This window comes from Branchiostoma belcheri, unplaced genomic scaffold (assembly GCF_001625305.1).
Source record: "Branchiostoma belcheri isolate BF01 breed outbred unplaced genomic scaffold, Haploidv18h27 scaffold139, whole genome shotgun sequence".
Lineage (NCBI taxonomy): Eukaryota > Metazoa > Chordata > Leptocardii > Amphioxiformes > Branchiostomatidae > Branchiostoma > Branchiostoma belcheri.
This window is the reverse complement of record NW_017802813.1, coordinates 547,195-561,428: the sequence shown is the minus strand read 5'-3', so window position 1 is coordinate 561,428 and position 14,234 is coordinate 547,195. Positions and strand designations below refer to the sequence as shown.

Here is a 14,234-nt window from a genome sequence, read left to right as displayed (position 1 = left end):
ATAGCTTTAAAATGGCATTTATTACAGAAAATCAACATTTTTATCTATAAATGCATCATACAGTAGCTTACTTTAGGGAATATCAGTCTAAACGGCAAGTTAAATGTATTATGACATCATCATAAGTTGTGGACATGTGACGAAAACACAACGAGGTCACAGATCATCTGGAAGGGTAACTTTGTTTTTCTGCTGTTTCCACCGGCAGAATGTCGTCCATTTTGGCGCTGACAAGGCCGAGTCTTGTTCACAGGCTTTGTGTGAATGCCAGCCGTCCAGCTGTCTGCGTTACAGGTAAGAGAAACTGGTTTAGTTTGCTTTCCCCGTAACTTGTTGTTGTTTGGTGGGGAGGGGGGCGTTCTCACATGCGTATGCAGTCAGTCCATAATTTTGGGGGCGCACAGCAAAGTTACGTTCCTCTAAACGCGTTTGTGTTCAGGGACATTTTAAAGTGCAGAGAAGAATGATTTTCAGAATTTGGAAGCAGAATACGATTTTCTTAGGACGCAGAACAGAACAATGAAAATGATGGAAGTGTACATAATTTGCATAGCCAAATAAATTTTTATAACGTTGACCCACAGAACTTCAGAAGTCAATAATAAACCAATAAACTCCAATAAGTAAATGTTGAATAACTTTGTTCTGATCCTTGTTGTATAAATAGTTATTTATTAGCTAGGTGTCTATAATCGTTCTGAATCTGAATTTCATAAAGTGTTCGCATATTGATATCTAAATGTGTTGAACTTATTAATGTCAAAAAGTTTTTGAGGAAATAACTGGTGTATGTTTACTCATCTCATACCAGGTACCCGGCTCCTCCATAGAGAGCCGCTGGATGAGGAGTGGGCCCAGCTGGCCAAGAAGCAGCTCCGTGGGGCAGATCCAGCTGAGAAACTGACATGGCACACACCTGAGGTCAGTGTCTCACTCACTCACTCTCACTCACTCACTCACACCTGAGGTCAGTGTCACTCACTTACTCTCACTCACTCACTCACTCACTCACTCACTCACTCACTCACTCACTCACTCACTCACTCACTCACTCACTCACACACTCACACCTGAGGTCAGTGTCACTCACTCACTCACTCACGCACGCACTCACTCACTCACTCACTCACTCACTCACTCACTCACTCACTCACACCTGAGGTCAGTGTACCCTTATAATAAATATAAGAATCTTAAGAATCTGGGGCAACAGTAAAGAAACACATCAAAACACAAAGGGGTCTCCTGAGAATCAAACCCAGGCCACTAGCTCACAACCCCAATGCCATAACCGCTAGGCCAAAAGGTCCAGGACCCATCAGACAAGTCAGTCAGTAGCACTTAGAACCCCACTGTCACATGTTTACCCATATGCTATGTATTAGAGTTGTAAATAAAAAGTTAGATAACATCATTTGATTCAATCAATTTTAACCAATTGTTTCACGCTCTGTATAATTCAGTACCAACAATGTGTGCCATTATAAATCTGAGAAACTGTGATGGAGAGAAATAAACCAATCACTTTGTTGTAGGCAAAAAAAATAATAAAAGCAAATAACACTTGTAAATGTTTAGTTAGCCTTTGAAATCTTTTTTCCCCACAGGGTATTGATGTAAAGCCACTTTATACCAAGAAGGACACAGCCAATATTGAACATGAGATCCCAGGAAAATACCCCTTCACCAGAGGACCATATCCCACCATGTACACTGGGGTAAGTATCTCTTAATATTATGTCTACTTACAAAACTACACTACCTAGTCTCTACTTTGAGATTTAATGTCTTCTAAATCTAAACTAAAATCTCTCTAGACTCAGTCACTGATAAATGCTATCTCCTCAGAGACTTTGTTTAGTTGCTTTATTTATTTTGTATTACAGTATGTAATGTTCTTCCTAGATGTCTAACCTTCATCAACATAAAACATTAGAATAGAAGTTACAGTCGTTTGCTGTTATTTTCAGGCTATTAAAAGCAATATGTCAACACCATGCAGAAGACAAATACATTGTTTTTTTGTGTTGCCTAGCGACCGTGGACCATCCGTCAGTACGCAGGTTTCAGTACGGTTGAAGAGAGTAACAAGTTCTACAAGGAGAACATCAAGGCTGGTCAGCAGGGCCTGAGTGTGGCCTTTGACCTGGCCACACATCGAGGCTACGACTCGGACAATCCCAGGGTGCACGGGGATGTCGGGATGGCAGGTATGATACTACTAGTATGTGAAAGGGCACACTGATCAGATTATATGGATGGCATCAATTTTCATCTGTTTCCAGAAATGAATAAGTTCTCAGTCATTTGTACAACCATCTTGACTACTTAGATTTCAAAATCAAACTTTTTTGTCTCCTTTTTTTTCTCAGAATACATCAATTTTGAGGTACACAGAGGATGTCATCCATATAATCAAGGACCTTGATATAATCAAACAGATTGGACTAAACAGGAAACAAGGGTTCTGCACTCTCATACTTTCAACATTTGTCTTCTTATGATTACCCTTGATAGTAACAGATATAATACGTCTAGGAAGGGTTGATTGTAGAAAATTGCAGACATCAAAACTAACATTGTACTTACTGGTGTTTGTAAGAAAAAATAATTACAAGTAACCCATCTTTCTGCACAGGTGTTGCAGTTGACAGTGTGGAGGACATGAAGGCCCTGTTTGACGGAATCCCACTGGAGAAGATGTCCGTTTCCATGACGATGAACGGGGCTGTCATCCCGGTCATGGCCATGTTCATTGGAGCAGGGGAGGAACAGGGTGTGAGTCCCTCCCAACTCACAGGTTAGGAATGTTCCATTCACAAACTTTGCAGGGGAGGAGCAGGGTGTCAGTCCCTCCCAACTTACAGGTTAGGAATGTTCCATTCACAAACTTTGCAGGGGAGGAGCAGGGTGTCAGTCCCTCCCAACTCACAGGTTAGGAATGTTCCATTCACAAACTTTGCAGGGGAGGAGCAGGGTGTCAGTCCCTCCCAACTCACAGGTTAGGAATGTTCCATTCACAAACTTTGCAGGGGAGGAGCAGGGTGTCAGTCCCTCCCAACTCACAGGTTAGGAATGTTCCATTCACAAACTTTGCAGGGGAGGAGCAGGGTGTTAGTCCCTCCCAACTCACAGGTTAGGAACATTCCATTTACAAATGAGGAAAATTCACTGAAAGCTGAATAATAGTTTTCTTTTTCCGTAATGAATATTATGAAGTATGATTTTTTTTTTTCAATAGGGACCATACAGAATGACATTCTGAAGGAGTTTATGGTGAGAAACACCTACATCTACCCACCTGATCCCTCTATGAGACTCATCGGTGACATCTTTGAGTATACCTCACAGGTGAGTGTTACACTGTTACTGCTAATGTCTGGGTGTCAGCCAAGTTCCTGAACTACCGGTACTACTTACTTACTTTAGTCACTTACCAACTACATCTACTATAAATGTGGCATCATGTCCTGACAAATCCAAATCTGGCCATGGCAGACAACTTTCAAATATTTATGTCCAAATTATTTTTACAGATACCAAAAGCTTCAGTCTCAGTGTACATGGAAACCTTTGTTTATTTCTAATTGCTATTAATCTATATTCGTATAATATACTTACAGTTACATGTTTGCTTTGTATTTAGTGTGTTGAGTTGAGTGTGTTGCACCCAGTTGTACTGTATTCATACCAAAGAAATCTACACCTCTTTCAAACAGAACATGCCCAAGTTCAACTCCATCTCCATCTCTGGGTACCACATGCAAGAGGCCGGGGCAGACGCCATCCTGGAGCTCGCCTTCACCATCGCGGACGGGCTGGAGTACTGCCGCACGGGTCTGAAGGCCGGGCTCGACATCGACAAGTTCGCTCCCCGCCTCTCCTTCTTCTGGGGGATCGGCATGAACTTCTATCTGGAGATTGCCAAGATGCGGGCGGCGCGGCGGCTGTGGGCTCACCTCATGAAGGAGAAGTTTGGAGCGAAGAAGGAGAAGTCTCTGATGCTGCGCGCTCACTCGCAGACCTCCGGATGGTCTCTCACCGAGCAGGACCCCTACAACAACATCATGAGGACGACCATAGAGGCCATGTCCGCCGTCTTCGGAGGCACGCAGTCTCTACACACCAACTCATTCGATGAAGCCCTGGGGCTGCCCACCGTTACAAGTGCCCGCATTGCCCGCAACACCCAGATCATCCTGCAGGAAGAAACAGGCATCCCTAACGTGGCCGACCCTTGGGGAGGGTCCTACATGATGGAATCTCTCACTGATGAGGTTTACGAAGCAGCGTTGGGTGTGATTAACGAGGTAGAGGAGATGGGAGGGATGGCTCGAGCGGTGGCGGAGGGAATGCCGAAGTTGAGGATCGAGGAATGTGCAGCGAGACGGCAGGCTCGGATCGACTCAGGACAGGAAGTCATCGTGGGGGTCAACAAGTACAGACTGGAGAAGGAGGAAACTGTTGAGGTAACAAGTTCATTAACGTACCAGCACATTTGAAAAGATTTTCAGCATTTGAAACTACCGGTTGCTTTTTTGTGCACATATGTGTCTTTATTCTAGGCCTGCCAAAAACATTTTGTTCATTATTTTGGTCAAAATTGAATGATAATGGTCATCAGAAAATGTAATTGACTTAAAAGTAGACTGGCATAGAGGGAACAATGTGACTTGCATCTTATTTTCACCAGCCAATGGCATATCGGATACTGCTCTGCCTATTTGATACACATGGAGATTAAGAAAAGTAGTGTTGTGCATGCTTTTGATTTTGAAGAAATACATGTCTTGTGACTTTTGTCCGTACAAATGTAGGTACTGTCCATAGACAACACTGCTGTACGGGAGGCCCAGATGGAGAAGCTACGCCAGCTGAAGGCATCACGAGACAACAGTAAGGCAGAAGCTGCACTGGAAGCCATCAGACGGGGGGCTGAGGGAGATGGCAACATGCTTTCCCTGGCCGTGGACGCAGCCCGCGTTCGTTGTACCGTCGGGGAGATCTCGGACGCCATGGCATCCGTGTTCGGCCGCCACGTTGCCAGCGACCGCATGGTGAGTGGTGCGTACAAGTCGGAGTTTGGTGAATCGGAAGAAATCCAAAATGCCATGCGGAGAGTGGAGGGGTTCATGTCCGCTGAAGGGCGGCGGCCACGAATCCTGGTCGCAAAGGTCGGCCAAGACGGCCACGACAGGGGGGCAAAGGTCATCGCCACGGGTTTCGCAGATCTCGGGTTTGATGTGGACATCGGGCCGCTGTTCCAGACGGCCGCGGAGGTGGCCCAGCAGGCAGTCGACGCCGACGTCCACGTGGTCGGGGTGAGCACGCTCGCTGCCGGACACAAGACCCTGGTCCCCGAACTGATCCACGAGCTGAAGGAGATGGGACGCGGGGACATCATCGTGGTGTGCGGGGGAGTGATCCCGCCAACTAGGACTACGACTATCTGTACGCGGCGGGCATCACCAGCATCTTCGGCCCCGGTACCCGCATCCCCATCGCAGCCATGGAGGTGCTGGACAACATCGAGACATCACTGAAGAAGAAACAACATGCCTTGTAGAGTCTATCTGTATGCATGTCAGCACAACGTACTGCACTTGTGCAAAACCCAGATTTATCATGGTTTCTATTGGTCGTTTGGTAATTGTTGCATCAGAATTTTGGCAACTACAGATAATATATTTTCAAACACAGCATTTGAAAACTATAGATGGGATGACATTCTTAAATACACAAATACAAGTTTAAAAGAGATGTTGTGATATACACAATACTTTACAGGTTTTGCAGTACGTTTTGCCAACTTGTTCTATCTGTGCTGACAATGATCCTAGGAGATGAAAGCTGCCAAACGTACATGAACAACTAATCTTAACATTTTGCTGCTGTGATTTCCTGAGCAGATGTGCCTGATAATGGAAGATACACGTATAAATCTTTTAGACATGGTGAAAGATATGAGTGAAATATTAATTACATATTTGTTGTTGTAGGTGTATGTATGTACTATAACTTATATCTGGCCAGACAACTAGACAGAAAATGAACACAGAAAATTGTCTCCTTTTCCTTTATTTTCAAATTAGTGTTCAAACAAAATACAAGTTTAACATGTAATCAGTACAATTACACAGTTGGCAATGATCTTTTTAAGTAATGTGTGTTTCTCAACCCGTTTATTTTCCAGCAGAAAAGTTCTCTTGGAATGTTATTAAAGAAACTGCGACAGACAAGGACAAAACCAGCGAAGCACAGCTTTGTATGACCCCAGGAGGCTTCTTCTGACCAAGACTGCTGGCATCACAGGGTTCATATCTGTCATTTCCAACAATATTGAAATGCCTCTCTAGTCCAGATATACATTTGATCCACTCAAATGACTGACCACAAAGTACTTAAATTCACTTTGTCTTCATGGTAGATAAATTTTATGGTCTGAGGAAAATGGAAATTAATTTTCATACTGGCAAATGATTTGGTAACAGTAATGATAAGTTACTGGTACAGAACTGACCATGAACATAAAAGTACCGCGAAAAATAACAAAATACAGTACATTATTAGAAGTTAGGAACAGGTTCAATTGTTGACAGATGACACACCAGCCTGTGTTGCCAGCAGTTTTTGCGAGTCTGAATTCACCTATTCTGCACATTTAAAATTTAAATATTTTCTTTTAAAGAAATGTTTTGATTGTTTTAACATAAAAGATTGCTTCTTGTTACCATTCCCCAAGCACCATGATACAGCTACAAATTGAGAAAGGAAAAAAAAAACACAGCTTTTGACACCTTACACACTAGACCAACATGTCATGTAATACACCAAATGTTTCTTCACTAAGGTGAGGACATACGTCTCATAAGATGTTCTTTCTACAACTTTGCAAGCATCCTAGATTCAGGATCAATTATAAGAACATTGACAGGGTAAATTAAAAGCCATGCTTTTTCTGCATAACATTGCATAAGGGCACACTGTCAATGCAATTGAATAAAGATTAAAAGAAAATAAGACAGGTAATTCAACCAAAATGATCCTTACTTGAGCATGTGTTGATTACTAGTAACTTAACATGTAATTTTTACATGTAATTTTTACATGTAATTTTTACATGTAGTTATAACCGCTGCGGATGACACAGTGTAATATATTTCAGTAAAATTTCTTTCAAACAAAAACGAAAGACAACTTAATATGGATAAAATAGCAGAAAGATGGAAGGGGAATAGAAAGAACAGTCCAGCAATGCTCATTCAATGTTAACCAAGTGCTCATTTACATCTCTGATGCATTCCTTTAGCAATGGTGTAATATCGACACCCCCCCTATACAGCATGGTAGGCCACACGTGGACATGGGGAAGTCTTTACAAATCCAGCAAATAACAAAAAAAAAATTGACAACTACAAATCAGCTAATAGAACAAAGACATTCTCAGTACCAGGTATGTTGAGTACATACATCCTTCAACCTTAGACATACATGTACATGTATCCACCTCTCAAGTGGTAAAACATTTGCTGGATTTTTTTCTGTAGCAGTGTGTGTGTCACAATACAAAAGCTTTGCATAAGACAACAGGAAAAAAATGGTGATGACAACAATTCAACAGGCAATGCTACATATACAATGACATGTACTATGTGCCGATTAAATAATTGAGACTGTACAACAGTTTGCTGATGTGATGGCAAAATACCCAGACTACATGGACAGAGTAGTACACATTTTTTACATGTATTCAGAACTTTACACAACAATTCATATGCCTCCTCAAAAAAAAAAAACCTTGGGTCTTACATAAGTTTCAAATCTCCCCTTTTCCCGGATTCACAATATGATATTTTTGTATTAGTAAGTCTTTGTGTGTTAGGACAACAACATACAACTACAAGTATGGACAGGAATTCCATATTCACAGACCCCTCTAGATCTCTCTACCCATAAAATCACAACTGAGGTACATGTATAAGCTACAAGCATAGTCTTGTTTTCATAGAATACATACATCATAAGAATATACTATCAATATCATGTCCACCCTATATTAATTTACAACTTCTGTGGGCTTTCCTATACTCTACACCCATGTGGACTTAATATGTTAAGGCGAAACAATACTTCAGTTGCAATTTGTTATCAACCTGCACGGGGGAGCAGTTTCACGTGACCCCCACACCACTTTTCTGGTTTGCTAAACACTACAGGAAAAAGTGCAAACATGTGAGACAAAAGTTTTCAGGTTATGTACAGATCTGTGTTACAATTTGTAAGAAGGAACAAGTCAATCTTCAGTAATGAAGACATCTTTGCATATTTTTTTTCAGGGACAAATGTACAATACTTGAGGGGGGAGTATTTTGTTCATCCTTCTGCCAAGAATGCATACGAGCATGGATTTATGATTACAGAAGCATGGGATATCCTGTCCACCCCTACAAATGGAGTGGTAGAGTCCCGGTTGTGTCATGCAGGTTGATAACAGCCTCCATTTCAGACAGGAAGTTACTTTATCCCACAATGCTTTGCCATCCGCCCCCGGGTCACGTTGCTATGCCCTTCCTACGATGTTTTTGAAGGTGAGCAGTATGACGTTGGTTTGGTGGATCAGACGGTTTGCACTCTGGAACACGCTGACTTCCCTGGAAGTCACAACCAACAGCACAACGTTAGGAAGCCATTTTGTGTTGTCAAGTGGCTAGGCTAGCATACACGAGATCGAGAGGTCACGGGTTCGATTCCTGATGTTCCTCTCCAGACATTGTTTCCTTGGGAAAGGCACTTCAAACAATTTTCTTCACCCAGGTGTAAAATGGGTACCTGACTTAGGTTGGGGAGGTAAAAGATGGAGGAAGGAGAGGGATGGGCTCTGCCTTCCAATACTGTGCCCTAGACTCAGTAGACTAACAACCCACTGCCCCTACAGCCCCAAAATGCTATCAGACTACCTTAACCTTTTAGCAAAAATCAACTCGTAAGGCCACACCAATTGAATTTCTTGCTTATAACTTGTCTTATAACAACATTATTTTCTGTCTTTTTCTTCTTATTTTACTACTAAAATTACCCACAGCAAAAAGATGCATCAAGTCAGAGGGATAAGAAGCACATACCTGCCATCCTTGAAGTAACCCTTCAAGGTGTCACTGAAGTGCTTCGAGTGTTTCACAAACTCCTTCTTCTGGTACTCAAGTTGCTGCAGGAAGAGGCAAGGAGAAAAGTAAGTCCTTGATGTCAAGAAAGTAATGAACCAAGATAACAGTTGACTGACGAGTCAACTACTATATGGTATATGTAGTCTAATTATGACAAAATTAACCCAATTCAAAAGTTAACATTTGGTTAGTTTTGTTCACTTTTAAAGACAATTTCTAGCAAGACACTGCCTACAATTTGTTGCCAGATATGAAGATAAGAACATACATGTAGACTAGAACCAAGAACAATTTGTAACTATCCTAATACAGTTTAGAGATTCAAAAATAGATTGAGACAAACATTTTAGCATTCAAGACAAGTGTCTTTCGTGTATCATTTAACCCTTCACACAAATGATGACAATCACGAACCTAATACATATACAATGAGCCTTGACTAACCTTCCTACACACAAGTATAATGAAGCCCCCCTTACCTTTTTATGCCCCTGTATGTGGAGACTCTGTTGACTTTTAAAGACTTCGTTCACAGCATCCAAAAGTTCCTTAATCGCACTGGCAATGTCCCTGGGAGAGAAAGGAGGTAAATTAAAGATTTTGAAAAAAAAAACAGGAATCTGAAACAACACTACAACAATGCTAAAAATTTCACTGTTGTTCAGCATTGTTCAATTCTATATAACATCATCTCTGACATCATATTTCATTAGCAACATCAAAATGCACCATTTTGAGTACACAAATACATGATTATGAATTTATGACATTATTGATATACTTATTCACAACGTATTTCCCAGACTAATCATCCATCAGTTTATGTTAATAAAAGATTGAAAATACAGTTCATGTAATTTTGCTTCTTAGAGGCCAATTCCTTTGAACATATATCTTATTACAGCATTCTCTAATGGTTTTCAATACAAAAGTGTGTTGAAAGAATTCTTTCAGCCAACAGTAAATATAGTAAGTATGGGAATCCTTACTTTATTGTTTGTAGGAACTTTGACCTGTCGTTGATTTCGTCGGGGATTTTACTGAGGATCTGTTTCAGCGTCCGCGCCCTGTCGTTCAGACGAACAAACTCCCTCTCCGGGCGGTGCAGAGAGTACTCTGGGAACAAGAACAACATCACCAAATTAGCCCAAGTCCAACTGTTCACAAAACTACCATTAGTACAGTTATTCTGGTAATAATTAGTTACTGTTAACTGTTAGCAGCACAGGGACATTATAGTATACAAACCATTGGACTTCAACTATACACATCAATTACTGATTACATCATATGTTTATATCATACATCATTGATTACCTAAAAATAAAACTAGCGAGAACAAAGTACGCAATTCAAGCCACACCCTTATTTGCAAACATTGCGTTTCAACAGGCTCATTTGAATGCTGTACCAAGGCAATTATGTATACATGTACATGGACTGGTACAGATTAGGTACAGGCATCAGACATACCTGTACAGATCCAATTTTACCTACACTAACCTGCATATGCAGGTCTTTCCCAGAATAATATATTATACCGGAATTGTGCACAAAATAATGAGTGTGCTTGCAACGGTAACTTTTAACTCATGTGTGTGCTTGCAATGGTAACTTTTAACTAAGATCAACCTTAGGCTAATATTTCACAGAGAAGTCAGTCCTTTTTTTCTCATCCAAAGAAGGGGAAATGTACAGAAAAAAGGGGGTATTTGCCTACTAATAATTTGCATGTGCCTTCAAATAATTTGCTTGTACATGTGTAAGCAAAAACAGCGATCGCTCATTAAAATGATGTGAGAGGGGGGCCATGATGTTTTTGACCATATTTCGGACTGGTATAGCCTAAAATAAGAAATGATGTTAGCACTACCTTCACAATCATCTGCAGACATCCTTAGGAGGCTTTCTACCAGATTGACATCTGACCCCTGACCCCGTAGGACTCCCATAATCACTTCCTGGGTCAAGCCTGGGTTCTCTCGTTCCGCCTGAAAAAAACAGAAACAAAATACATTTTGTGCATTCTGACAGAATTTACATGGCACCTGTGGGAATGAGATGCAAGTATTGTCTGCCATCATGTTAGATGTTTAAGCTTGAAAATGGTCAACGCAACAATTGCAAAATTAAAGTCTGTGTCACATACACTATTGTAAAGTGGAACTCGTTTCCACCAAGCACAGTTGGAGCATCATCACTAGAAAGCTTTAAACAACTCCTGCAATTGTACATGCAAAGATTGAGTAACATTAGTCAATCGTTTGGTGTGATATGGCCAGCTGCCGCCGCACCGCGTGCCTGCGAAGCTGGTATGTTACGCCAAAGGGCGGTTATACCGGCTATACAGATACAGATACATGCAAAATATAACTGAAACAAGCTGCCACTTTGTTTTTGCTTGCAGATATAATTTTGCTAGCATGAAATCCAGTTGAGCTTTGCTGATCCCCACACAGGCAGTATACAGACCAGTTCAGGAGCAGTTTAACTAGTTACATTTTCATTAACCTAGTACATGTACAAACTAGCTAAAATTACCACCCTAGTCTAGGAGTGAGACTGTTGCCATGGCCAGTATACAGGCTAGCTCTTAAAATAGCCCTCTAGCTTCACAGACAAGCGACAGCCAATGTTTATATTACCTATGTAAAAGGCATCTCCCCAAGCCCCATTGATATAATACTTAGCACTGCATACTGGCTTTGGACCTGAAAGCCCCACCCATATAGACTTGTGTTCAGCAGTTCAACATGCCTTATTAAGATATCGGTGAGCCAAACACTTTTCACGTGCTATTACAAGTAAAGGTCAATTCTAAAAAGGTACAGTCATGGACCATGGAACATTAGTTAGTCTTTTCTTCTTTTCAAAACACTTGTACGTCAGTTCAACTAACCATAAAATTCATGCAACATTTACATAACAAGGAGATATGCTTGGTATCCAGCATTTCAACAGCTCTTTTGTAAATTTTTTATATAGAGCAGTTGATCTGTTTGCATTCATGATGATTTGCGAGCTTATTTGTTTGGAAACAAACTAAACCTGTATCTTTACACTTTAGAAGAACCTTTTTCACATGACCTTTCAAAACTGTGTTCTTATCTTCTATGGCTGAAAATTAAAGTGAAAAGAATCAGCAAACTAATGAAAATTATGTTGTGCTCTTCTGTACACGAGGTGGTATTTCATGCCCTTCATCTTAAGACGGGTACCAGTTGTTCCTTACCTTGTTAAATGCTGCCCTGAGTGTCTGTGCTGCTGCTGCATCTTTTTTCTGAACCTGAAGGACAACAACAACAAAACATAAACAACAACAAACCGATCACGATCTCAAGATTGTCAGAAACTTTTAAGTTTTCAGGAATTTTTTTTTTGCTTGAACCTTTAAAACATATCGTCAGAATATTGAGAATACTTTCCTTTATGTTGATATTAAATATGATGTATGGATATCAATATATTGATTTCATTTTCTCTTTAACTTAAGTCTAGGTCTCATTTTGTCTGGTATAAAAAAACAAGCAATGAATATCAATGGAAATTGGTCTACTGCCACTGGACACATGGGTCCTGTTGTTTGGACTGGAGTTGAAGTAATTTGTGTAAAATATATTGATAGGGCCTAGGAAAAAAAATGTTGTGTTTCCGGTTACCCGACCGACCCTATGAAAAAAACCCCGACCCTAGCCTTTTTTGGGCCGACCAAAAATTTCGAGCGGCTAGCGGTCGGTTTTCAAAATTGGGGATTTTATCCCCGATAAATGTGCTCGTCATTCCAATTTTCTTCGGTCGGGCGGCGTGGATCGAGCGCTAATTGCACGGATCGGGCCGCTATTCAATTCCATTGTCGGCACAATCCGGTGAATTGACGATGAATTGTCGATCTCGCCATGACGCCACAAAGAAAACGTTGTCATTGGTAGAAAATCTGACACCCCGTTGGCGTTTCACAACAAAATTTTCATGTAAACAACTCCGACTGTCTTTGTTTACATCGCGAAAGCTCACCGATACAAAGTAAAACTCCCGCCGGCCGGCCGCGCCCGATCGTATGGTTGCGGCATGGCGCTAAGTTTTCGGCAGCTCGACGGAAAAATAATCCATCCCCAGAAGAAATGTTACGCATGAAAATAACAACTACAACTTGTTTTCCTCGTTATATGAGTTTTTGAGGCCGTAAAATGTTTAAAACGGTTGAAATTTGCTCGAAAAAACGGCTCGAAAATTCACGGCGAGAAAGACAACATGGCCGACCTGTTTTCACAATAACAATGGTCAAAGGTCAAGATAGCATCCAAATGTATAGATACATGTAATAAGTACATATTACAGTGCTAAAACGATACTTTAAACGCATGAAAAATATTTTTTCGGCTACAACTGAAATAAAAATTCAGTTATATTTTAGTAAGGTTAATTTTCAAACATTACTGAGAAATTTTCCGAATTAATTGGTTTCTTGTGTAATATTGTTGTTTCTATGTATGTGCGGTTGGATGCTGTCATTGTAAAGACCCTATTGGGAGAATCAGATGAGATATTAGAGATTATCACGCTTAGTACCGTGACCCGAGTGTCTCTCAAAAATTGTTTTTGAGTGGAGTTTATAAACATGATCACATTTTTATTTGTTCAGCTGTGTCAATATGTGATTTGTTTGAGAAATAGGATTTGGTTTAGTTTTTAATATATTAATGTCAGTTAACATCTTTGGAATAAATTGCTCCAAGTTCCAGATAGTAAATACATGTACATTTTGTATCATGTATTTTTCACTTGTTGAACTTGTGGAAGCACCGTTGGCCCCCGGTTAGGGGTCATCCGGGGAACCTATGCCCATTTTTTTCAAAATTAAGGGTAGAATTTTTTTGAACATGAGGATAATTAAGTACAGATTTTGAACCTTTCTACTGCCTTATACATCTGCAGTTGTACAGAAAATGTAGAACTGAAGTTGCAGGAAATGACCTCCATTTGTGTTTGGAAAAGACAAAATGCAATAGCTTCCCCCCCCCGTCCTGACCTCCCCCCCGCCGCCGCACCCTCCTCCACCCTGCTCTGAAT

General features: G+C 40.8%; 2 protein-coding genes across 2 annotated transcripts in view; one reads left to right on the top strand and one right to left on the bottom strand.

Moving 5' to 3' along the window:
• Positions 1-56: 56 nt before the first annotated feature.
• On the top strand, positions 57-7,796 carry LOC109464454 (methylmalonyl-CoA mutase, mitochondrial-like). Its single transcript, XM_019761439.1, is given in 9 exon segments — positions 57-294; positions 812-921; positions 1,608-1,718; positions 2,036-2,210; positions 2,639-2,800; positions 3,242-3,351; positions 3,720-4,469; positions 4,818-5,435; positions 5,438-7,796. Coding segments are annotated over 9 exon segments (2,250 nt in total). The 5' UTR covers positions 57-209; the 3' UTR covers positions 5,567-7,796.
• The window catches only part of LOC109464460 (programmed cell death protein 10-A-like), an 8,189-nt gene continuing 1,518 nt past the window's right edge, over positions 7,564-14,234 (bottom strand). Inside the window, exons 2-7 of the mRNA XM_019761447.1 lie at positions 12,397-12,450; positions 11,038-11,155; positions 10,154-10,280; positions 9,644-9,734; positions 9,123-9,205; positions 7,564-8,651 (exon numbers count right to left, since the gene is read on the bottom strand). Of these exons, the coding sequence (XP_019617006.1) occupies positions 8,561-8,651; positions 9,123-9,205; positions 9,644-9,734; positions 10,154-10,280; positions 11,038-11,155; positions 12,397-12,450 (564 nt within the window). The 3' untranslated portion in view covers positions 7,564-8,560. The remainder of the gene's footprint in view (positions 8,652-9,122; positions 9,206-9,643; positions 9,735-10,153; positions 10,281-11,037; positions 11,156-12,396; positions 12,451-14,234) is intronic.